This window comes from Plutella xylostella, chromosome 5 (assembly GCF_932276165.1).
Source record: "Plutella xylostella chromosome 5, ilPluXylo3.1, whole genome shotgun sequence".
NCBI classification, from domain to species: domain Eukaryota; kingdom Metazoa; phylum Arthropoda; class Insecta; order Lepidoptera; family Plutellidae; genus Plutella; species Plutella xylostella.
In genome coordinates, this window is record NC_063985.1 from 4812234 (window position 1) to 4835686 (window position 23453).

Genomic DNA, 23453 nt, shown 5'->3' on the forward strand with positions numbered 1-23453 from the left:
CCACCGGTCCGGGTTCACGCGACACTCAGGAGGCCCATATATTGCTACAGTATATTCTATCCTTAATTAACGTAAGAAATTCATCTTATGCTCATCGTGCATGGCAATCTCATAATATAATTGTCAAAATATATGAAAAAGTCATATTAACATTTGCCCATGAGCCTACGATGATTTGTTACCGAATCCTCTAGCTGTGCCGGCCTCACTCGAATAAGCTTAAACGATTTTCCACCACGCTAGTCTACTGCGGATTAGTAGGTTCACACTCCTCACAATAAAATAAAATAATGAATAAATAAATATGTGGGGACATCTCACACACTACCATCCGATCCCAAGCTAGGCAGAACCTGTGTTATGAGTGTCGGACAGCTGATATATCTACACAAATACATAGATAAATACATACTAAATATGTCATCATGTATATCAACACCCACGACCCGAGTACAAATATCTGTCTTTAAACAAATATCTGCCCCAGCCGGGAATCGAACCCGGGACCTTCGGCATAGCAGTCAGGGTCACTAACCACTACACAACGTCTACAATGTTAATAACTAGTTTAAAAAAAAACATTTTTCATTGCGCGCGTTGAACTCTTTTATATGCATCTGCTACGAGCTACGCCGTAGCCGAAAGGCAATACTGGCAATATCATCATAATGTTTTAAGTAGGTACTTATATTTCTCAATGTTTTATCAAAATGAAACTCATATCTAACAAACAAAATTTGCTTATTCCAAGAGAAGCATTATATTTCGCAAGAAACAGTGCAACAATAGGTAAGCAATTTCACGACGCCTGGAAATTTAGTGCGAGCAACAAGTAAATAAAGTGCAACTGTTGCTACATTGCCGCTGCAGTCAGCTTGTATCATCTTTAGTTATTGACTCTATTAACTAACTTGGCTGCGCTGGGCCGCGCCACGTTCCACTTCTCATTGTAAAAGCCAAGCAGCTATTTATCTTGTAGTTTCAAATAACAATGGTGTGATATTCGAGTAAAATATTTCAATAAAACCGATAGTAACTCAACATTAAGTAAATGTTTGTCGACCATTTACATAATTGCATCTTTGCAACATAAAATATCTGAGCATAAGCTGAGCTCCTTCTTCTACGGAGAAGTATTATTAAGCTGTTTGTACCTATCTAAACATCTGTATTAACTGAAAATACTCAATCATGTCAGTGTGTTAGTAAACATCTAAGTATGAATTTGTAATAAAACTCACAAAATATACAAAAACAGTCATTTATTTAACAAAAAAGTACGAACTATTAAGGCACGACTTGTTATAAATATTATAACAATCAGAACTAAACTTAAATGCTACGTGACGTCATGTAGATCTAAGTCTTAGTATATTTTGTAACCTAGGTGTCACTTACAATCGACAGATTCGTGAATAATAGATCACATATATGAGCATATTTGCAAGTACATCACTAAAAGACGAGGAGCTACATACATACATACTTTCCAAAACATGTCATACTTGCTACAATAATAACCTCTATGTCTCACAATAATGATTGACTAAATAAAAAGCAGTTATCAAGATGGTGTAGAACAAACTGGGCCGGTCCCGGTCATATAACTAGAGATTATATCAAGCGCATCCACTGTAATAACATTACAAGTTGTATCATTTCGCAGATTGGGTCGGCGAGCGTGTCGCACGCAACATCGACACGAAAATACAACTTGTTCGGGGAACTTTATACTACCTTAGACGGCTTAGCAAGTATCACACCTTCCAGAAATAGTCAGGGAGTCACGGAATCTGCCGCCTGTAGGCTTCTAACAGCAATATTTACAAAGTTGTGACTACTAAAACACACTGGTGACTACAGACGTTAGTACATAAACATAACAATTCCTTAAAAGACTTCTATTGAACGATGCTCGAAGTTATACTGCGGTGCGCGAGACGCGACGTCAGAAAACTGGAGCCACCAAACTTAGTGCCAGCTGGGGAAAAAGAAAACACAAAATTAAATCACAAAAATTATAAACCGTTCAAAAGTCACTGTAGCTTATTTTTAACCCAATCCGCATTCCATTGCCCAAATCACATAAAAATGGGTTTTACCATAGTTGACCATGTTAAAAATTCGATCCTTTTACAGTGAATAATATTCATATGGGGTATCACCGGTATCGTCATAATCCCAAAAATATACATAATACAGGACCGGTTGTCCGTTCGAAAATGTTGTAATTATGTAAATATACATAGAACAAGAAATATGGGCCGAGGCACACGTCAGACAAGAATGTGAACTAGCTTGTAAAATGAAGTCCGCGGAAGACACCCAACATGCAACCAAATTTGACTCATACGACCCACGAATTATGAACTGCACAAAGGCGAGAGGGTAACGTTAGAGAGCCACACTGTACCAACGAGCTATGAACTCTGCGGCATTGCAAATATGTGCTGAAGTTATGTCAACAGCCGCGCCCGCCTCAGACAATTAAATATTATCTCATTACATCCCTGGCCACCCTGTGTAAACATTATTATTTGAATATTATTTCATCACGATCCAATTACATATATTTTTTAAATAAATTATTCATAAATCGTAAACCTATTTTGTTGGGATCGTACTGGCTGAGAGCCGCATTCGTGTTTATGAATGAGTTGGCACAACAATTCTTTTGTTGCTGTGAGAAGTGAAGTATAAGTAAATATTCATGAAGCATCATCTTGATTATTATTGATCGTTGATTACAGAGTGTTGGCACTCATGCTCAGAGGTCAAGGGACTCCGGTCTGGGACGCGCGGTGCCCATGTTGGGAGCATCGCGGATCCCAGTGACATTATGTGAGGTCGCCCTAAATGTTAACTACACCGAAGTGTGTAGTGTCACCTTGCCCTAATATTCATGTACTGTAGCCTTATCTTCGATTAGCTTGATAAATACAGTTTTCTTTTTGATAATTTTAATTCCAACATTATGAGCTGCTTCTGAAAGCTAAATGCGTAAGTCGTAATTGATTTCAGTATCAGTTACCGATTTACCCGATTATGATCAAATTAAAAACCGCATGCGATTTACGCATGACAAGTCTTTGTATAACTATTGACGTAGGTAGGTACCTACTACGTGCACATATAGTGATAACCACACAAAATTATAACATTAAAAACTCGTTGTAAGTGCAGTTTTTGTGTAAAACAGTGCAGAGATTCATTCGGTGCAAGTGAGAAACTGGTTTGTATGTAATCGCTCACCTATGTACTTCTACGTTCCATGATGGTCCGTGACTGAAAATGTTAAAGTAGGTAAGTCAGCTGTGAGATTTTCTTGTAGTGCTCCTAACTTTTAATTGACAAAGTATCAAAGAGACGCGAAGTTTGATCGGACTTCAGCTATTAATAATCCTAACATTTACATAGTGTCTTTGACCTCTGTGAGAGTATCCAAAGTTCCCAGTATAAAGGTAGAGTCCCAATCAGAGATACAATTTATTACTCATTCAAAATCTCACTTAAGTCACATAAGCCTCAAATTTACTTCATTCAAAAGAGAGAGAGAAAGCTATCATAGCTCAGTCAGAAGACAAGAGACAGCATCATTACCTGCTGTGGCCGTAGCTGTTGTAGGGCAGCGAGACGATCTTGGCCTTGGGCGGGTGACTCTTCTTGGCGGCCAGCGCGGCGCCCGCCACCGCGCCGCCCACCGCGCCCACCTTCGCGGCCTTCAGCCCCAGAGCTCCTGTAAATAGATGAGATACTTTTAGTATAGGTAATTGATAAACACTGGATTATCGTTGGGGTAGGTGAGTTCTTGGGTGGAGAGTTGGAGGTCACAAACAGCAGGACGTCACCTGATCCTGGCTGTTATGCTGGATCGATCGCCTTGGTAGCCTGTAGCAATAGGTTGAAAACGGGGTACAGCAGCATGGATGATCGTTGTTGGGTAATAATTATACAGAAAAAAAATCATGGCCTTGTTAATCCGAAAACTTTATACTCACTCTACATTATTTGATTTTTCAGATTCGGTGAGTATTTAAAACATTAAACAAAAACAAACAAGTGAAATATGATCGAGTTAGGTTGTTTAATAGGTATAATGTGAAGCTCTTGTTATTGTTCCTTGAATGTACTGAAGTAGCTTATCTAATAATTATGTGAGTAACTTTATAAGTAAACACCTGAAAACTACCGACTAAGTAGAGGTATAACTTAGGTACATAATAAAGTTATAAGTATATGTAGATTATCTTCACTACTTGAATATAAGTTAGTTAACCTGGTTCTTAAGCAAAGCAAATCCATTTATCTCAACTAAGGAAGACACTAGAACATGCCCAAATAAAGTTTGACCTCTACCTTGTGTGTACGACGGCAACCTTTGTAGGCTTCTTTGAAGGTACCTACTCATACGGTCATACGTATGTGTGAAAATTAGGATACTAAGAAGTAGGTGGGTAAGGCCGTTAATTTGGCCTCTTTACCTCAAAGACCCATACATACCTAGACCTAGGTATAACTTACATTTAGAAGTTACGATCTTCGATCATTTAAAGATTTACATACAACCGTCCCACAAAAATAACACATTAAGTATGCTGAGTAAAGCTGTGACCACTTTGAAAAGGAACAAAATTGTAACTTTCTATTATTCATTGAATCCTTATACCACCTACACTGTAACGAGTAAGTAAAGTGAAACTGAGACAGAATATCCCAGGTTAAAATGTAAGGGCATGGTAACAGCTTGAAATACTATGCTAACATTGTCTTTTGAGTCCTATTATTCAATTCTCTTGGGCTTATCTAAATTCTGCATGCAAGGATTGCAAGGCCAACGCTTGCGTTCTAAGCTTTCATGGAAAATATCCAATGGTTCAGGACAGTTAGTATGCATCTAGGTCTTACTAAGTACTAAGATTATGACTATTGACTCGGTCATAACTCTTGAAGGACTACAGGTCCTCGCTACTATTATGCAAGCTTTTGTTGTAGTTATTACTCATTGTTACTCAGTTCAGTTGCGAAATATTATCGACTCGATGAAACTGGACAAAAAGTAAAGGAATATTTTTCTTTGTTTACTTCGATTTGCATGAATCAATATCAATATCCTTAAATCACATAAATGGCTTGAATTCCATGTAGTTCGCTATTTTCAAATCCCATCAATAATAATAAAATATAATAACTAATCAACCTATTCTATTCTATTCTCTGTGGGGGTGTAAGTACCTGCACCTGGCTCTCTCGAGAGGAACCTTTGTGCATATCCCCAAGGTCTAAACTGCCTTCCTAAGCTTGGACCATTTCCCACCACGCTGGTCCACTGCGGTTTGGTGGGTTCACATATCTAGATGTGCTAAAACTAATCAATCACTTTCATAACTTTTTTGTTTTTCTTTTAAATCTCTTAATACCACGTCTATTCCCAACTTACCCAAGAGCAGCTTCTTCTTCAGCAGCAGCAGACCCCTCTTCTGGCGCGCGCCCCGCTCCAGCGCCGGGGCGTCTCCCAGCTCCTGGGCCAGGATCTGATCCTCATCAGCTGGCGCGGGCCAGGCGACCGCCGCCGCCACCAGGCAAGCCAGGAGTACCAGGGTTGAGGTCTGCATCTTGATGAGAGGGTCTATCGGGAGAGAGGGAAGGATTATATAGTTAGCGTGGGTTAAATACTCGTAGTCGTGAGAAGTGTTTGTATTTGAAATAGGATGTTAAAATTAATTAAAAAATAAGTCTGAAAAAACGTAGATGTAAGTCATGTGTAGGTACTCGTACCTATAGATATATGTGTGATATGTAATACATAATATGTTATGAAACTTATTTATTTTTTATGTGGTTAGTTAAGTATCTATCTTATTACAACTAAAGTTCCGGCTAATGAAATATCTTAATAATTTATTAGCTATCAAGTTTTAAATGCCGTTAAAACCAGATGTTCGTATTTAGATGGACCCTTACTTAAATTGATAAGGTTTTTGCAAATCATTCTCTGGTTTTCCAAATGATTGAATATAATTTGACACTCAAGTGGGCGTCCTTCGTAATGTAAATGGCAAGTTTATTGACTCTACTGTAACCAAATTTATTCAATATAATACAGCAATATACTTTTATCACCAAAACATATTTTTTGCAAAACAACACATAGAAGAGAATAGTCAATGCGTAAACGGCCGACACAGTTTAAACGGTCGTATGTCAAAACAAACAAACGTAAGTTCAAGTCTACTTTAAATATTTGTCTTTCCCAATCAATAATATACTACGGACATCGCCAAGAGATCCCTTTTAAACAAAATAAGGTCACTAAGGATCCATCCAAATCCCATATTACTACAATGCAATTGTTTTTTCAGTTCGATAGAAAAATCCGATAAAGAAGTTGGTAAGTGTTCATACAAGGTGTCCAGTAAGTACCTTGGGAGGTGGTTGCACACAACACAGCACTGAGTCACTGGGTCACTGATGATGACACTGGCGGCATCCTATGCTTATATACCTAGCTGAGTGCACCGGGGGAGGGCGCCTGCGCATGCTCGGCACGCATTCATTACGTACCACAACACTGGTATTGTCTGTTCACTGGATGTTGGGTAGTGTAGGGAAGAAATTAATGTACGTGTTTTTTGATATTGTATGCAGGAATCCGTAAGAGAAATTAAGAAACCCGAGATGAAATAGACAAGAAAAGTTTTTGACTTAAGTCTTAATTTTATTATTTTAAGCCTGAAAGTTTTAAAGTATGTATAATGATAATGAAACTTCAATTGCGGCGGACAAACTAGCAATAAACGGACTATAATTGAATCCATTGATAAAACTAACTGGACTGTGTGAACTTACATAAACAAGGAATAGCAGAATTCAACTCCACATTCGGGTTTCGATACTAGTTAGTATAATTAACTGGAAATAAATGTTTGTTTTGTGAATTTTCACATTTCTCAGTAGTCGAAATCAACGTAAAATGCAGAGGCACACAGTTTCGTAAACCCGATACGGAATGGAAATAAAAACAAAAGCTCCGCAAATTTTGATATTCCATAGGTTTTGTTAAATTTGAGAGTTTTTCTCGGAAAAATACCAACTATCAGCAGACAGATCTTGTTAGGTTTTTTCCGGCTATCAATTTTACTTTTAAACGTTTATTTATTTATTTAACTCTTTATTTTACAAATATTACAAATAAAAATACAGTTTACAGTAATTCAGAGAACGTAGCCATATAGGTACATAACATACATAAAAATCACTGAAAAAGGGTGTTGTATCCATAAATATTCAGAAGAATGTTCCATACATGAATAATCTAATACTGAAGCCAGTGTCGATTTTATGAGCAATATCTTGTTATCGGGGTCACACCAAGACGAATCGAACATAAAACATTGAAATAACGGTAAAAAAAACGAATACATCTCTACCCAGAAATACGACCAAACTTATTATTCATGTTAAGAATAATGTTTTTGTTGGGCACAAGATTATTAAGTAGGGTATTTTGAATTAAGTAAAATGATATATACCTAGTCGTCTCGTGTAGACCAACCTAGGAAAATAAGTAGGTACTTGTAGACTATACGACTCGTACTATATGAGTATTGAATCTACTATGTTTCCAAAACCGCAATGACCACGTTTACTATTATGTATACTATTAATAAAATCCTATTGTTCGATTGTGCGTAAGAAGTCAAATATAACGAGGCTAGGCATTTTGGATTTTATATGAACATTGCGGTTGCGGTAAGTATACCTACATATAAGTAGTAGACTCATATACTTATACCTATAAGTAAATGAGTCTATCTACATTTGTACACACAGTTCTAATTGGACCTTAATTTGTTTTTACCAACTTTGAGAGTACCTAATTAAAATTAAAACAATTCAATACAAAACGAATGACTTAGCTTTCATAATAATATTAAGATTTTTTGTTATTAAGTTTAATTGTATCAGCCCTTTCTATTCTGTTCTAATATCTGCGAGGGTGTGCTCTGTCTGGCGCCTCATCTTATTCGCTACGCCACCACGGCTCTGGGTATCACCCCATTTACCAATACATTTATGCAACTCCGTTATTTTACTTTAATCCCGTACATTTTTGCAAAATATTAATTTAAATTCATATCATATCTCATCTTCCCTAAAGCAGGTCACGGGCAGTATTCACTTAAGCTAGGCAGTTGCAGCTCACCAAGCGTAAAATTCAACCGGTATGGTAGTTCATAACTCGTGAGTAGCAAGGGTTGAATTTGAACAACAAGGGTTACTCTTGATCTGCCCTGTACTGTACCCACATATATGCAAAATTTAAACCATCAACGCCGTTCATCATTTTTATGCAAATTTAATTCATCGGGATCTTTTTCTGGGTCATTGTGAGTCATTGATGACTTTTATTGTTTTATTTATTAATAACCTGAGTAAATAAATAATTATACTGAGGCTGTGTGAACTAATCTGATGATAGGTAATCAATCCTCCTCAATATGTCCCTACTCAAGCAAGCATCAGCCTGCATTTGTATTAGTAAATCATAATCATTATTATGATTAGCAGAACGAAAACGAACACTTAGGGTCACTTTTACCAAACGCTAAACTTATTTAAAATTGTATTTAAGTCAAATTTTAAATACATTTTGTACCAACTGACAAACGTTTGACAGGCTACTAAATATGTTTAGCGTTTGGTGAAATTCCACCTTAACTCGGTACTTTTTTAGTTCTTGATTCATCCTACAGTTTCACTTCTTCATAGGAAAGCTCTAGGGAGAACTATTCCAAGATAATGTCCAATTGGCATAACAGATTTGGGATTTAATTATTTACCCAATAGATAGGTATGTGAAACAAGAAGGACCCGAACTTTTTTCAAGGTGTATTAATTATTAATTTACTTGTAAGGTCATAAAGCTTTGATATACTTATCTCGGACTTTAGTGTATTTACAGATGTAGGAAACTGAATCCCGGTTCAAAAAAACATATATTACTTTTTTTATATGTAATATGTTTTACCAACAGACCAACACATTCATCACGTGGTCTTTTGACATAGAAATGACAAAATCGCACACTACAGAGAATCAGTGTCGCGAGCATAGGATTCGATACAATTTTCGAATCTACACGAAGGGTCACTTTTACCAAACGCAAAACGTATTTAAATCAAATTTTAAATACATTTAGTACTAATTGACAGACGTACGTATGACAGGCTACTAAATACGTTTAGCGTTTGGTGAAATTCCACCTAACATATGGAAAAAACAAATGTCACTTTTGGAACTAACTTTGTCTTACATTTTGACAGTGACAGTTGACGATACGCAACGTTAACGGAGGATCGAAACTTGTGCTCGCGACTCAGGTAAGTTGTACTTTTGTACAGAACTACTATAGTATCTATCCAAAGAAAGACGTATTGACCAACCTGCAGTAATAAATTACCGTCGCTACCACATATAGGTACACTAAGCATGTCCCACGCAGCTACTTCTAAATTCAAGTCTTCAACAGCGCCATGCAAATTGGTTCATCAATTACAAAATATTGGCAACACGATGCCATGATTAGCATGTAGTTGGAACACTTCTTTCTTTCTCAGTTCGTACCACACCTTGTTTAATTATATGCTTTAAATAAAGTAAGTAGGTTAGGTGCCTAGGTACTCAATAGATTTCAGGCTCAGAAATAAATGCCAATTTTTGGTAAAATATGAAAGGACTGTGAGTGGGGCCTTCTAGATTAAATATGTACGCCTGATGTACCCTAATACATTATGTATGAAAAATTATGTAAGTACTTATAACAACTTAACGTAGAAGAGGATAGCAGGGAATAAGTACCTAGATACAGTTAATGAAAATCGAGAAATGTTTTCAACGCAGTTCCGTGCTTCGGCCGTGGCTCGCGCGCACTCATGTAATTTGCAATTACGTCAAATTGCGTGGCCGAAATGACATAATACGTTACATTTTCTAGTTTAAAAAAAGAATCACGTGCTTAAACCTGTCACGTCACGTCCCGTAAATAACTACGAATCCCACTTTTCGTTGTAAAGTGTAAATGCAATAATTTGTAGGCCTTGTGTTGTTCACACATTTATGTATTTGCCGACATACAAAATACTCTAAGGTTAAGTGAGGCGTCATTGTTCCAATAGAGATTATTTATTTACCAGGGTTTTTTGTGGAACTCAATAGACATAATTTTTGTGGTCAAACAATTTATTTTGGGTGTTGGGGTTGGTTGAGTTTTGTTTCTTTGCAATATACTCTTCCACATGCTGTGTTTATTCCGATCACGCAGCATGGCGAAGCTGGGTTATGGACTGGTGATAGTCTCTGATTGTGAGGTCAGAACTGTCTAAAAAATACCAGAATTCCTTCTGCTGTGTCAGTGGCGGGACACAATTACCAACTAGCAGAACCCAGCCAGTCCGCTCTATCCACGTCCGCGCCGTGCACCCTGGATACTGCTACAGCCGCACTTCGGTGCGACCGCCACCTAGTGCTGTAGTTGCCGAGGATAGAAGGGCAAAGGGCGAGTATCCTGCGCCTTAAAACAGGATCTACTCACAGGGAAGGTTACCCGTACTAAACCGAGCCGGTCTTAAGGCTTTGAGGTGGCAGCCCCACCAATAGACTAGGGTACGACGGGCTGATAACTCATCTACCTGAAACAAAATTATCACAGAAACCGAAGACGAAGAAAAAAACCGGACCGCTAAAAAAACGACGACCTTTGGCATGAAAACGGACACCCGAATTGGATGCTGGAATGTTAGGACAATGCACAGAGATGGAAAACTTGAAGAAGTTCTTCGGGAGGCCAGACGGTTCAGTCTTGACATTCTCGGCATCAGCGAAGCTCGTTGGAATGGTTTTGGTGAAGAAACAGTGGGCGATGGCTATTCACTGCTATACTCTGGAAAACCAAATGAAGAGGATAAGCACGAATATGGAGTAGCCCTTCTCCTAAACAAGTCTGCAAAGCAGTGCCTTCTCAACTGGAAACCAATCAACGAGCGTATACTTACCGCGCGTTTCAAAACAAGAGCTAGAAATGTCTCCATTATACAATGCTACGCCCCAACAGAAGATACTGAGTGCGAAAAGAAAGACCAATTCTACCTGCAACTCGACGAGACCCTTCGCGAAATAAAGAGGAAAGACATTGTAGTACTGATGGGAGACTTAAATGCCAAAGTAGGGAGCCAGAATAGCAGCTTAGAAATGATCATGGGGAAACACGGTGTTGGAACCATGAATGACAATGGCGAGCGTTTCATTGAAACTTGCGGGATGCATGGCCTAGTCATCGGTGGAACCTTGTTTCCTCATAAGGAGTGCCACAAGGTAACTTGGGTATCACCAGACGGACGCACACAGAACCAGATCGACCACATCACGATCAGCAAGACCTGGAGGAGCTCACTACTAGATGTACGGAACAAGAGAGGGGCTGACGTTGGCAGTGACCACCATCTAGTAGTGGGCAAAATCAGACTGAAGCTTGCCGCTGTTCATAGAAGAGTTGAAACTCAACCCAGAAGATATGACGTAGCGAAACTTCAGGATGATGAGACCCGGGAACGATTCGGCGAAGCGGTGCGAGAAAATCTGAGGAACCTCAACTTCGATGAGGAGGATTCTTTAGATGTTATGTGGGGCAAGGTCAAGGAGGGATATCTCGAAGCCGGACACAGTATTCTTGGCACCACAAGGAAAACTACCAAACCTTGGATCACAGCTGAAACATGGCAACTGATAGATGCGCGAAAAGAAGCCAAATCTCTGCTGCACGGGAACACGTCTGCGGCGCAGTACAGGGACATGGAGAGAAAAGTGAAACGGGGAGTACGACGTGATAAAAGAAAGTGGGGAGATGACTTGGCCAGAAAAGCCGAAGATGCAGCGTACAAGGGAGATACCCGTACACTCTACCAAGTCATAAAAGAAATCACGCGGAAACCACGAAAACCCTCTCGCCCTGTTAAAGACAAGACAGGAAAGCTACTGTGTGAGCCTGGCGAAGTATTGCGAAGATGGAAGGAGTACTTTCAGGAGTTACTCAGAGTCGACCAACACGATGGGGTAGAAGCCGAGCTGAACTGCGCAAGGCACACTCAGAATATAGACTTCGACGCTAGTCCACCTTCCATAGCTGAAATATTAGCTGCGGTCAAGAAGCTCAAGAATCACAAGGCACCAGGACTCGATAATATTTCAGCGGAAATGCTCAAAGCCGATCCGCTTGCAACAGTAGGCATTCTGAAACCAGTCCTCGAAAAGATTTGGGAGACAGAGAAGATACCCGAGGAGTGGAAGAAGGGGGCAATCGTCAAACTCCCAAAGAAGGGCGACCTAAGTGACTGTAGAAACTGGCGAGGGATCACATTACTGCCTATAGTGTCCAAGATACTAAATGCCATCATCCTCTACAGAATCCAAAACCGGGTAGATGAACATCTTAGGAGTGAACAGGCAGGATTCCGCAGGGGAAGAAATTGCACGGACCAAATCAACACACTCCGCATAATTCTGGAAGCATCAACCGAGTGGCAAAAGGCCCTTTTCCTGACATTTGTGGATTTTGAGAAGGCCTTTGATAGGGTACACCAGTCAGCGATATGGGATACGCTGAAATATTTTCACGTTCCGAATAAAATGCGAAACCTTATTAAGGAAGCCTACAATGGCTACACTTGCCAAGTAATCCACGAAGGGAAGCTGAGCGATCCAATAAGCCCCAATATTGGCGTCAAGCAGGGCTGCATGTTATCCCCACTACTCTTCATCATGATTACCGAAGTAATTTTGGATATGATGGAGCAGAATGGCAAAGGAGGTTTGGATTGGTCCGATGGAACATCTTTGGAGTATCTCGCTTTTGCGGACGATCTTTGTCTTTTCTCCGAAAATAGCGCTGATATGCAAAGGAAACTCAATGACCTCGTCCATTTGGGTAGCCGAGTGGGCATGCATGTCAACAGAGAAAAGACAAAGTCAATGCGAGTAATGACTGCGGACCGTACTCCATTTAAAATCAACGGCCAACCAATTGAAGATGTTGACACTTTCACCTACCTGGGAAGCAAAATCACACCAAATGGTGGAACTGACGAGGATATCGGCAACCGCATTAACAAAGCCCGTGGAGCTTTTGCCATGTTAAGCCCAGTGTGGAGGTCTTCCGCATTCCGTCTCCAAACCAAGATCCGCCTGTTCAACGCGTGCGTAAAGACCGTTCTCCTCTACGGTTGCGAAACTTGGAAGAAAACGGTTCAAACCACGAACAAGCTACAGGTTTTCGTAAACAGATGCTTACGCAATATCCTAGGGATCCGTTGGTTTGACTTTGTCTCCAACGAGGAACTTTGGCGCAGAACACATCAAAAACCTGTAGCAGAAACCGTAAAAGAACGCAAATGGAGATGGATAGGACACGTTCTCAGGCGTACTGAAGACGTCCCAAAGGAAGCGCTAACATGGCACCCCGAGGGCGGTAAACGAAGACTCGGCAGACCGCGAGAGACATGGCAGCGCTCTGTGAACAAGGAAATGGGCCAGGCGGGGATGTCTTGGGCGGATGTCTCTGAGCTGGCCCAAGATCGTAAAGAATGGCGGCGCTTCACTTCGGCCCTTTGCTCCCCAGCGGAGATTGGGAATAAGTAAGTAAGTAAGTAAGTTGCAAAATGAATGTAGGCGGTACAACACCCGAGTCCGAGTTATTCATGAAGACATAATATAGACAAGTTCATAAAAATATGTACTTAACGGCGGTTAAAAGGTGTAAAGATGAACTTAAGACAGTGGTTGCTATTAGCCAAGGGCGTACCCAGGTAGGGGCAGGGGGGGGCAGCTGCCCCCCCCTAGAAGATAAAATAAACGTAAATTTTCCTGCCAAGTCGGAATTAAAAACGTGTTATCTACTCTTACCTACCTACCTATTTTGTTTTGTATCTTAATCAAACTAATTAAGGTCAACTGGGGTTACGTTGTATTTTTAGATCACTAAAAGTTTTCGGAATAACGGGAGCAAAGGTATGAAAATTTTAATGTAAAAGTGAGATATTTACTTTAAGAAACTAACGACTATCGAACAACTATTTCTTAACAAATTTAAAGCATTGATTTCTTTGCTGGAATCTTATAAAAGTTTCTTATTTAGTGTCTTGAAAAAATCGTGATTTTGAACGCCTTTTCCAGGTTTGAGGTAAATGTGTTTTTAGTATGTAACTATTCAATAGGTAAGCTTTCCGTGAAAAAAATAAGAGAGTTTTATACAGTTATTTTTTTGTGCAATAGTATGGCAGTTAATTTAGCCAAAAGAAACTATTGACGAATTCACAGATGATTTAGTAGAAATCAGGAAAATGCGTCTAATTTTCATGGACGCATTTACTCCATGATAAATCCAAATAACATTTTTACACATAACTGTGTAATTTGTGTATACATACAATAAAGTGTTTAAATAAATAAATAAATAAATTTTTATGAAAAAAGAACTACCTAAGTACTCCTGTAAAGTGAGTAAGAATGTAGATTTAATAGTGGTGAGTGACAGTTGTGAATAAAATAAAGTAACATCCATACATCCTCTCATAAATTTATATTCTTTAGAAAAATTGTAAGATTAGATCAAATACGGGTATTAAACTTAAATATCAATTAAAATATGTGCATGGCAAAACCCATACTCTTCAATAAGTTTAGTGTTCATAAATAGTAAAAAATCCTTATCGAGCTGGTTTCAGTGATCGTAACTGATCACTGAGGTTAACACATGGCACGGTCAGCCTTGGATGGATGACCGATTTCAAATGGTTCTTTTCTGGACGCTTCCGTGCCTTGGATAGCACGTTAAGCCGTGGGTCCCGGTTGCTGCTTCGGCAGCAGTTGTTAAGCCTAGTCAGAGGCCTTCGGGCAGCTTGAAAAAATCTGACAGTCGGGTTGTACACTTACCCGACAACTTTAGTGCATTTTACTCAATAAAAAACGGCGATACAAATTTACAGCGAAAAGCGGGTGACTACAGTCGTGAGCATAATTATGTATGTATTAAAAGGTTGACGATTTCTGTTTTGAGGCAATGCGTTGCAACAATCGCAATAGCCCCATTACGCCTAACGCATTTACCCCAAGACTTTTATCAAACATAAAAAAAATTTACATCATTAATTCATAAAATAAAGCTATTTCATTGAAAGTTTGTGTCTATATAAGTAGCCCAATGACTATTGTTTAGAATACCTACTGAATAAAATCAATTGATAAAGAAAACTTTAGATTCACATTTTCAATCACCTGTCACAGTACCAAACTTTTAAAAAAAATGTGCAAATCACAAAAAGACTGAATACTTGGATAATATTATGTTGACTACAACACCATCTGTCTGCAGTTCATGTAAAGTATTTAGTTTAAGCCACCGTAACTAGATGGCATTTTTCAATATTGATAAAGCCGTTTTCAAATAATAATAATAATAAATCAATTTATTTTCAGATTATCAAATCCATACAATGTGTTAGTAACAATGTGTCCTTAAATGGATCGAAAAGATTAATTTGGCCCGTAGACGCAAATGGCCTAGTTGACCTTAATAAAAGACAATTTTCATAATTTTTGTTTCAATATACCCGTCCGACCATCATCTCAAGAGCTGCCCCCCCCTAGCTGAAATCCTGGGTACGCCCTTGCTATTAGCTAATATTAGATGTGAACACTTACAGGATCCAACGTGCCAACCCGTTGTGTTATTGTTTTGTATTTTGTCTGCATTTTGTTTTTGTCTCATGTTCTATTTTTTGTCCTTGTCGTTTTGTATATGTAAAAAGTAAAAGTAAAAAAAAGTAAAATAGCATTTATTGCCAAAAACAAATGAAACCTACTACATAAAATACTTAATTTTATAGTAAAAACTAAACACATAACAATTAAGTACTTATAACAAGGACAGTAGGTAACTAGAATTAACATAAGAGTTATAATAAAATAGGTAAGTAGGTACTTCAGTTCTGGCAAATGGCATCATGCTCAGCAATGTCGACTGAAAGCTTCTTTCAGAACGACGCTGTTTTTCAGCATGCTCCAGTTTGTTTAGTTCATGTATTTCTTTTCTTTAAATCTGTATTTTTCTTTTTGTTGTGGTTACTGTCTATGTGTCGAATAAATTAATGTAAGTATCTTTATCTTTATCTATCCGTATGTACTACCTACTCCGTACGTCTTTCCTTCCCAAGCAAGACACTCAAGAAGTTCGTTATCTCGGTAACGCGTGAAAATATATCGAGTGGAATTTTAAACGATTTATATGTACCTATTGAAGTCAACGGTCTCTGTTAAGGGTGCACCAGCGAGGTGAGAAGCTATGCTGCGGAAATGTGAAATCAACACTACGAAAAACATGAAACCGTTTCCACCAATACGGTAAGTTGGTAAGTATGTAGCTGTTCGAGGAAGATGCCGTAATGTTTCTACGCAAGAAAGATGCGACGTATCTATACACACACGTATCTAAGCTACAACACTCGTGGTAGCCCATAGCACGTATCCATACCTCTAATTTGAGCGACTACGATGTTGAATGCCATACTTAATAGATTCTGCACCACAAGTTGATGTGTTGGCGGATGGCTGGCCAAAGTTAAAAAAGGCATGTCTGAAATTTTGTGAGTCTGATGGATTAATATGAGAATATTATTTTTATCTAAGTATGCCTGTGCCTCAATGTAGCGCTAAGGTTTTTCTTTTTAACTGTAATGCTATGTAGTGTGATGATAAATAAATAAATAAATAGCTGCTGCTGACCATTCACTTTCATCCAACTTTCATCACTTTGATTAAAATATGATTATTAAAAAAAAAAAAAACCGACTCGCACTTGGCCGCAAGATACTACCGCGCGTTTTGCCAAATAATTGTGTCATATCATGTGTAACAAACATTTGAGCCAAATCACATGCGGCCTCTTGGTCTAGGGGTATGATTCCTGCTTTGGGTGCAGGAGGTCCCGGGTTCAAATCCCGGAGGGGCCCTGTTTTTGTTTTTTTTTATTGTTGTTTTTTGTTTCTCTCTTTGTTCATTTAGGTATTATAAACCTACCTGCACTAATATAAATGCATAAATCACTTAGTAAAAAGCACAGTAAGGAATACAAATATATGATAAGAAAAGAATAAAATACTTAATAAAATTATGATAGTACTTACTTAATTATATTCTTTCACAATTATTTTTTTAACATTAATTAATTATATTTTTTATAAGTTCAAAGTAACGATGAATTTGATTAATAATCAAAATTAATCCATTTTAATATTTTTTGTTTAAGCGCCATCTACTGTTCAAACTATAAACGTCAACATAGATAAAGAAAAAGAAAAGATTTGTAACGACCGTTCCATAGTTACTTTTTACTATTTATATGCCATCTATTGAATATTGTGAAGAACTAAAAACTATAGTAACGAATGATTCTCAAAATAATAACCTCCGGGTTGCTTATCCTGCCATCTATTGAATATTGTGAAGAACTAAAAACCATAGATACATGAATGAATCTCAAAATAATAACTTCCTGCTATTGAATGAATGATTTGAGGGAAAATAATGGCAACACTGTGCCTTTACTTACTTCATTCAAAATGTCTATGGTATCGTTCCTTTGATTTCATTGGTTCAATGTGTTTGGTTTTTTCATTTGCAGACAACTTCACTTTATCTTCAGTCAGTGACATTTTGTTGTGCGAGCTGCTGTGTTGACATTTTAATCAGACGGAATTTTGTTGACAAATAGTCTTGTGTTTGATAAATATCTAGTGGTTTCAAAATTTAATGTTCTAATTTGGTTGCTGTGGACATAAACTGCAATATTTTAGTAACGTTGTGAACAAAACTGTGTGTGCTAGCGTACAATTACACCTTTCCTTCCTTTCACAAAGGATCACTAGACGGGGCCCTCATTGTTGTCTCTGCGCATTTCACAATAACTGCTTCAGCAGTGCATAACGTAAGTTACATTTGCTACTATAACTATAACTTGTCCAAAACTACTTCAACTGATTATCTCACATACCTACTCGAAAAATGCCAGAAGAAAGGTTATTGATTTGGCACCAAATGCGACAATTTCTATTTTCAGTCTCGATGTCAATAAATAAAAATGAAACTGGTTAGGCCTAACTCCTCAGCCACAATGTTTGTAAATTTAAAATACTGTTGTGGTAACACAAGTTTGGATATGATATTATTATGTTATTTAATTTGCACATTGAAATAATTTCATCTTGGTAAGAGAGCAAGTTTAGAAATACATTCCCCTTAGAACCTTACAAATACTACATATTTTCAGACTAGTATAGAGATAAAGTTAGTCATAATTTCTGGCTTGACCATCTGAAGGCCTAAATGTTAAGTTCTGTAACTGTGTCCTGTTTTTTATGTCCAAGAATCCTGTCTGTTCATAAAAAAAATGTTAGGCAATGTAAAATACCTTGTCCAGCATCTATAGACCAGTTTAGTTCTGATTTTCCTATGGAGAAAGGCCTTTTATAGCTTTTGGAAAACTGTGAGTACAGTACAAGTGTATAACTATACTATTAATATGTATACCTATATATAACTCACTAAGACCACATACCTTTGTTTAATTCACATACTTAATTTAATTATACTTAAATGCATAATCACTTACACTCAGTATTTAAAGAAATAACTGGCCTGGGATATTGTCTAAGCTGTTATGATTTAGATCTCAGGCATATTTCACTGCAGCATTCAGTCTCTAAGTAAATAGTCTTTATAAATTTGTAAGAGTTACATATTATTTAAAAAAAGAACTCCAACAACCCATACCTCCTCATCTAGTCCTCCATCCATCCTCCTCAAGTCTTCTTTCAATAGTGCACGGAAGGAAACACTTTTTGAGACATGGCATGCTGGCTAGCATTTGAACAAATGTATAAAGTTAATACCTATTAGTTTTTAGGGTTCCGTAGTCAAAATGGCAAAAACGGAACCCTTATAGTTTCGTCATGTCCGTCTGTCCGTCTGTCACAGCCGATTTACTCGGAAACTATAAGTACTACAGTGATGAAATTTGATGGGAATATGTGTTGTATGAACCGCTACAAAAATATGACACTAAATAGTAAAAAAAAGAATTGGGGGTGGGGCCCCCCATACATGTAACTGAGGGATGAAATTTTTTTTTTCGATGTACATACCCGTGTGGATCAATGGAAAGGTCTTTTAAAATGATATAAAGTTTTCTAAAAAACATTTTTCTTAAAGTGAACGGTTTTTGAGATATCAGCTCTCAAAGTCGTAAAAAGTATGTCCCCCCCCCCTCTATTTTTATCACTACGGGGTATAAAATTCTAAAAAAAATAGAGGTGATGCATGCTAATTAACTCTTTCAACGATTTTTGGTTTGATCAAAGTATCTCTTATAGTTTTTGAGATAGGTTGATTTAACTGTAATTTTGGTTAATTATTATATTTGCTGCTACGGAACCCTTTGTGCGCGAGCCCGACTCGCACTTGGCCGGTTTTTTATTTTAAATTAACATAGTATGTGTAGTATAATATGGGCAAATTCATGTAATTTATAAATGTATGCTCTTACAGAAAAGAATAAATATAAGTGAGTGGAGTAGAAAAATAGGGATATTAGTACCAAGTATTTACAATAGGAGATGCCACTACTATCCTATAACTTCTGAAACTCGTGATCATCTTATGATTTGAATTTCACCATTTTAAAAGAAGAATGATTTATAGTATGTATATTGATATACTAATTAAAATATATTTTAGATATAGGTAAACATAGCAATACATAATACTACACTTTGCAAACATAGATGCTCACTAGATCACCAGCAACAGCTAGAAATTACCCCACGTGTTTAAACCCCTACTAAAGTAAGACTTAAAACAAAGGTCACATCCATAATATTTATCAGAGTGACATTATTAGGGGCACCAGCCGCCCTTCCGCCGCTTGCAACATCGATCGCTCAAGGCCGCCCGTGTTTTCTTTGTTTCGTGCATGAATAGGTGCGCTAGGTACGTGATTCTCTGACAGTGCGTGCGAGTGCGAGTGGTAAACGGGACCGATGCAAATCCGGCCGCAACATTAGCACGTTACACGCCAAGTACGTGTGCATGTGGGTCACGGAGCTTCCGTCTCGCCGCGATGTGGTCCGCTGCCAGCGATGCGCTCTTTGCGATCAGCAAACAGCTAATCGAACACTTCATCTAAATGTGAACGCGGAATTAGAGAGATACTTCAGCCGGTCAGCCAGGAACTGATACCTGGCAAACATCGGAAGGAGTTGAATGCAGGTCAACTGATGTGGTATGGTGCGCCGTGGTATGGAAGACCCTTGTTGTACGTATTCTGAAGTTTATGAAGTAGACTGAAAGGTTTATGCATGTTTTGTTATGTGTATTAATATAATACACAATAATAAATCATATAACTACGCCATACTGTACTATTAAAATAATCATAGATAACGTAATCGTGAATTCATAGCTACTCGTTAAAACACAATACCGCCCTGAAAATTTCAGTCAGTACGTGTACTTTAGGCAGGTACGTAAGAATTACCCTATAAATAATAGTTCGGAAAAATCAACATCATTAATTTTCATAGTTGATTAAAACGATAGCTATCAAAACTTGATTGCTTCCTGTGCAGCTTATCTTTCATCAGGTAGGTATTATCAAATATTTCAGCTGTGTTAGTAAATAAATATTGTAGATTTCGGAATGGGCACGGTGGATCAGCTAGTAGGGCTCTGACGCAAGCGACACGGTGTTGCAAGCGACTCCGCGCCGGTCATACTACTTTCTGACCACAAAATAAACTAGTTAATTTGAAGTTAAAACTTCGTTATCTTTAAGATAAATGTTATTATATGGCTTTCTCACCATAGAGTTATTTCCTCGAATTATCAGCCTATCCTATACTTACTACACTGCTAGGCGTGACTATCCTGTAGCATGACATTTTAGTAGTAAGTTAGGCTTAGGTTAGACGGGGTAGTATATCCAGGTTGTATCGCCTCGATCAGCTCTCGATCAAATTAGTTCGCTTCGTGCTTTCCCCTTTGCCTTTATAGCTGACATTTTATACAAGGTAACCACTAACCACTCTCTGCTAAGAAACTATTTAAAATCTAAGCTTATGCAAGGCGAGGTCGATGTATATATATTGTGTCGTGTTGTGTGATGTGATTCATTTGGAGATACCATTGTAGACCTCCGGATACATGTACCGGTGAATAACATAAGTTCCTTTACAAGAAATCAGGAGGTGCAGTTGCAATGAAAACAGAAAATACTAATTGGAGAGTCTAGAGATATTTTACTCTATATGAGTTCCCCTTCCTCTGTTAGAAGTACATAGATTTCCCCATTGTGCTCCGCGGTATTATCTTTCTTTTTGTTACAAATAACGCAAGTGAACACCGGATCTTATACACTGTTAAACGTATCATAGTATCTATACAGTTTTCCTACACATGATTTGCTATTAAGCTATGATATTTTGTTCGTGTCCGCTACTGTACAAACACCAAGTGCATAATGCAATGATGAGTGACTCCTTCAATTACGTTCAATGATCGTGTGGCTGGAGCAAAGGTATAGTACATAATGTGTGGTGGTTTAATTGATAAATAAGGTCAGTAGGTTCAGGCGGTGGTAGTGTGGTGTTAACTGTTTACTATATTTCCTCGTGTAGAGCGGAGCGGTGGCAATTGAAGGCCGTTCGCTTTTCTATGCGGTGGTCTATAAACTAGGTGTTCTATCTACCTAGCTGTCTGTCAAGAATCAAGATGCAGCGGAGATACGGCACCCCTTTATATTTACAAAGGAACAATAGATGTAGCAAGGGCGCTACTCGCTGCTGACAATGTTTGTTGTTGCCACGACCGACACCAGGGAAATTATGGAGAAGAAAAATATTTTTAAACTTGTTACAAAGGTGGTATTGTGTACCTACTTATAAATGTAGGGTTCATACATGGCACACAGCCTTTCATTAAAAAAACTATCAAAATAGCATGTTTTGCATAGTGAAAAACTACGGTCTCACGAAGGCCATCATTAAAGTAAAAACGCTAAAAAACTTATATTTAAATCAAAAAGTGTCTGAATGGCCTATTCGCGAGGGGTGGAGGTCGGCTGCGACCTCCCAAGGTCATTGCCGCTGCGGGCCAGGGTGGGGCTGCACCAGCTCACGACACCATGGATCATCATGATATATTGCTCAACTATTAAATAGCAAAATAGTTGTTATTGCGGAACTATATTTCTTTCTCTAACAAATTCAACACTAATTTGATAAATATAAAATAGTACACTCTCGTTATCGATATAGGATTGCCAGATTAAAAACGCCTTGAGTCGATACACATGACGTCAAATAGAAATCCAACGTTTTTTTATATGCAATCTCGCAATGAAACAATGTTCCTGCGATTCGAATATTTAATTAGTTTTCCGGAATTATTTATCACAGCTGGCGAAACTGCGGTTGACCTTGCCGAACTATAGAGGCCTTATCGATTTCCTTTGGTGGTAGTTTTATCATCGAAACAGTTTTGGAATTAATTCCGTCCAAGGAACATGTTGCCAGCGGCCGCGACGCATTGCGACGATATCGGAACGAGGCTGGAACTTGCCAACTGCTAAATATTATCATTTATCATTGAACTTTGCCTTTCCCTTGTACAGCAGTTGGTATTGTTTGCTTTACTTGTTGCTGATTACGTCTATCGTATCGTTTCATGCCAGCTGTTCCAGATTGAGAGTAACAAAATGTTTTGGTCAGTTCAGTATTCGCAAAAATTGTAATCTTGGATTTGAGAATTATGGTGGCAAGTCTGATTTTTCGAAGAATTTTGGATGCTAACATTCTCTGTTCAGTGTGAAATAAAGCTGTGCTTGAGCAATGTGCAGTGATATTTACTGTTACCGAGACATGGAACACGACAGGTGAGCGTGTGCCGTATACAAGCCGCTTCGCGAAGTTTTCCATCAACACGCAAGTGTCCTTTGTCTGTCTCATCTTAAACGTTGACTAATACAGAAGTAGGGCAAACAAAATGCAGCCCTCTGTCTAGAGATGGAAGGCTGGAATTTCGGGGTATTAATTTTGTATTGTTCGGAATAGAAAGCCTTGTATGTAGACGGATCATGGCGTGCATTCTAATTGCACTCCTTCACTGAAGGGGGCGAAGAGGACGTTCTTCTAAGACGACCTTAGCAACGCATCAGCTTTTTTCTTGATGATTATACATAGATGCAAGAGTCGAAAATAAAGCATTGTTAAAGTTATGATTAAAATACGTTTTAAATTATTGTAATAAATCGTAACGTTTAATCGTAACAATGTTTAACCTAACGTTATCGTCAA

At 38.2% G+C, this 23453-nt stretch overlaps 2 protein-coding genes and 1 non-coding gene across 4 annotated transcripts in view; 2 read left to right on the forward strand and 1 right to left on the reverse strand.

The window, feature by feature from the left end:
* Positions 1-1245: 1245 nt before the first annotated feature.
* LOC105389303 lies at positions 1246-6507 on the reverse strand. Of its 2 annotated transcripts, XM_011560404.3 has the most exons (5): positions 6421-6507; positions 5438-5626; positions 3601-3736; positions 3253-3285; positions 1246-1981 (listed from the first exon to the last, which is right to left on the reverse strand). In XM_011560404.3, exons 2-5 carry the CDS (start codon positions 5610-5612, stop codon positions 1972-1974), a joined length of 354 nt encoding a protein of 117 aa, XP_011558706.3. In that variant the 5' UTR covers positions 5613-5626; positions 6421-6507; the 3' UTR covers positions 1246-1971. The 2 variants fall into 2 exon arrangements, with proteins under 2 accessions (XP_011558706.3, XP_037969066.2); XM_038113138.2 differs by lacking the exon at positions 3253-3285.
* A 10478-nt stretch (positions 6508-16985) lies between these two features.
* On the forward strand, positions 16986-17057 carry Trnap-ugg. The gene has a single exon. It is a non-coding gene; the product is annotated as a tRNA-Pro (tRNA).
* Positions 17058-17728: 671 nt separating this feature from the next.
* Positions 17729-23453, forward strand: part of LOC105389302 (solute carrier organic anion transporter family member 5A1) — a 47410-nt gene continuing 41685 nt past the window's right edge. Inside the window, exon 1 of the mRNA XM_038112647.2 lies at positions 17729-18031. The gene's annotated coding sequence lies outside the window, so the exon portion shown is untranslated. The remainder of the gene's footprint in view (positions 18032-23453) is intronic.

Coding starts and splice junctions, on each gene's coding strand:
- LOC105389303 (XM_011560404.3), bottom strand. CDS start 5,612: ATGCAGACCTCAACCCTGGTACTCCTGGCTTGCCTGGTGGCGGCGGCG. Junction 3,737..5,437: donor GAAGAAGAAGCTGCTCTTGG/GTAAGTTGGGAA, acceptor ATCTATTTACAG/GAGCTCTGGGGCTGAAGGCC. Junction 3,286..3,600: donor AACAGCTACGGCCACAGCAG/GTAATGATGCTG, acceptor TAACATTTTCAG/TCACGGACCATCATGGAACG.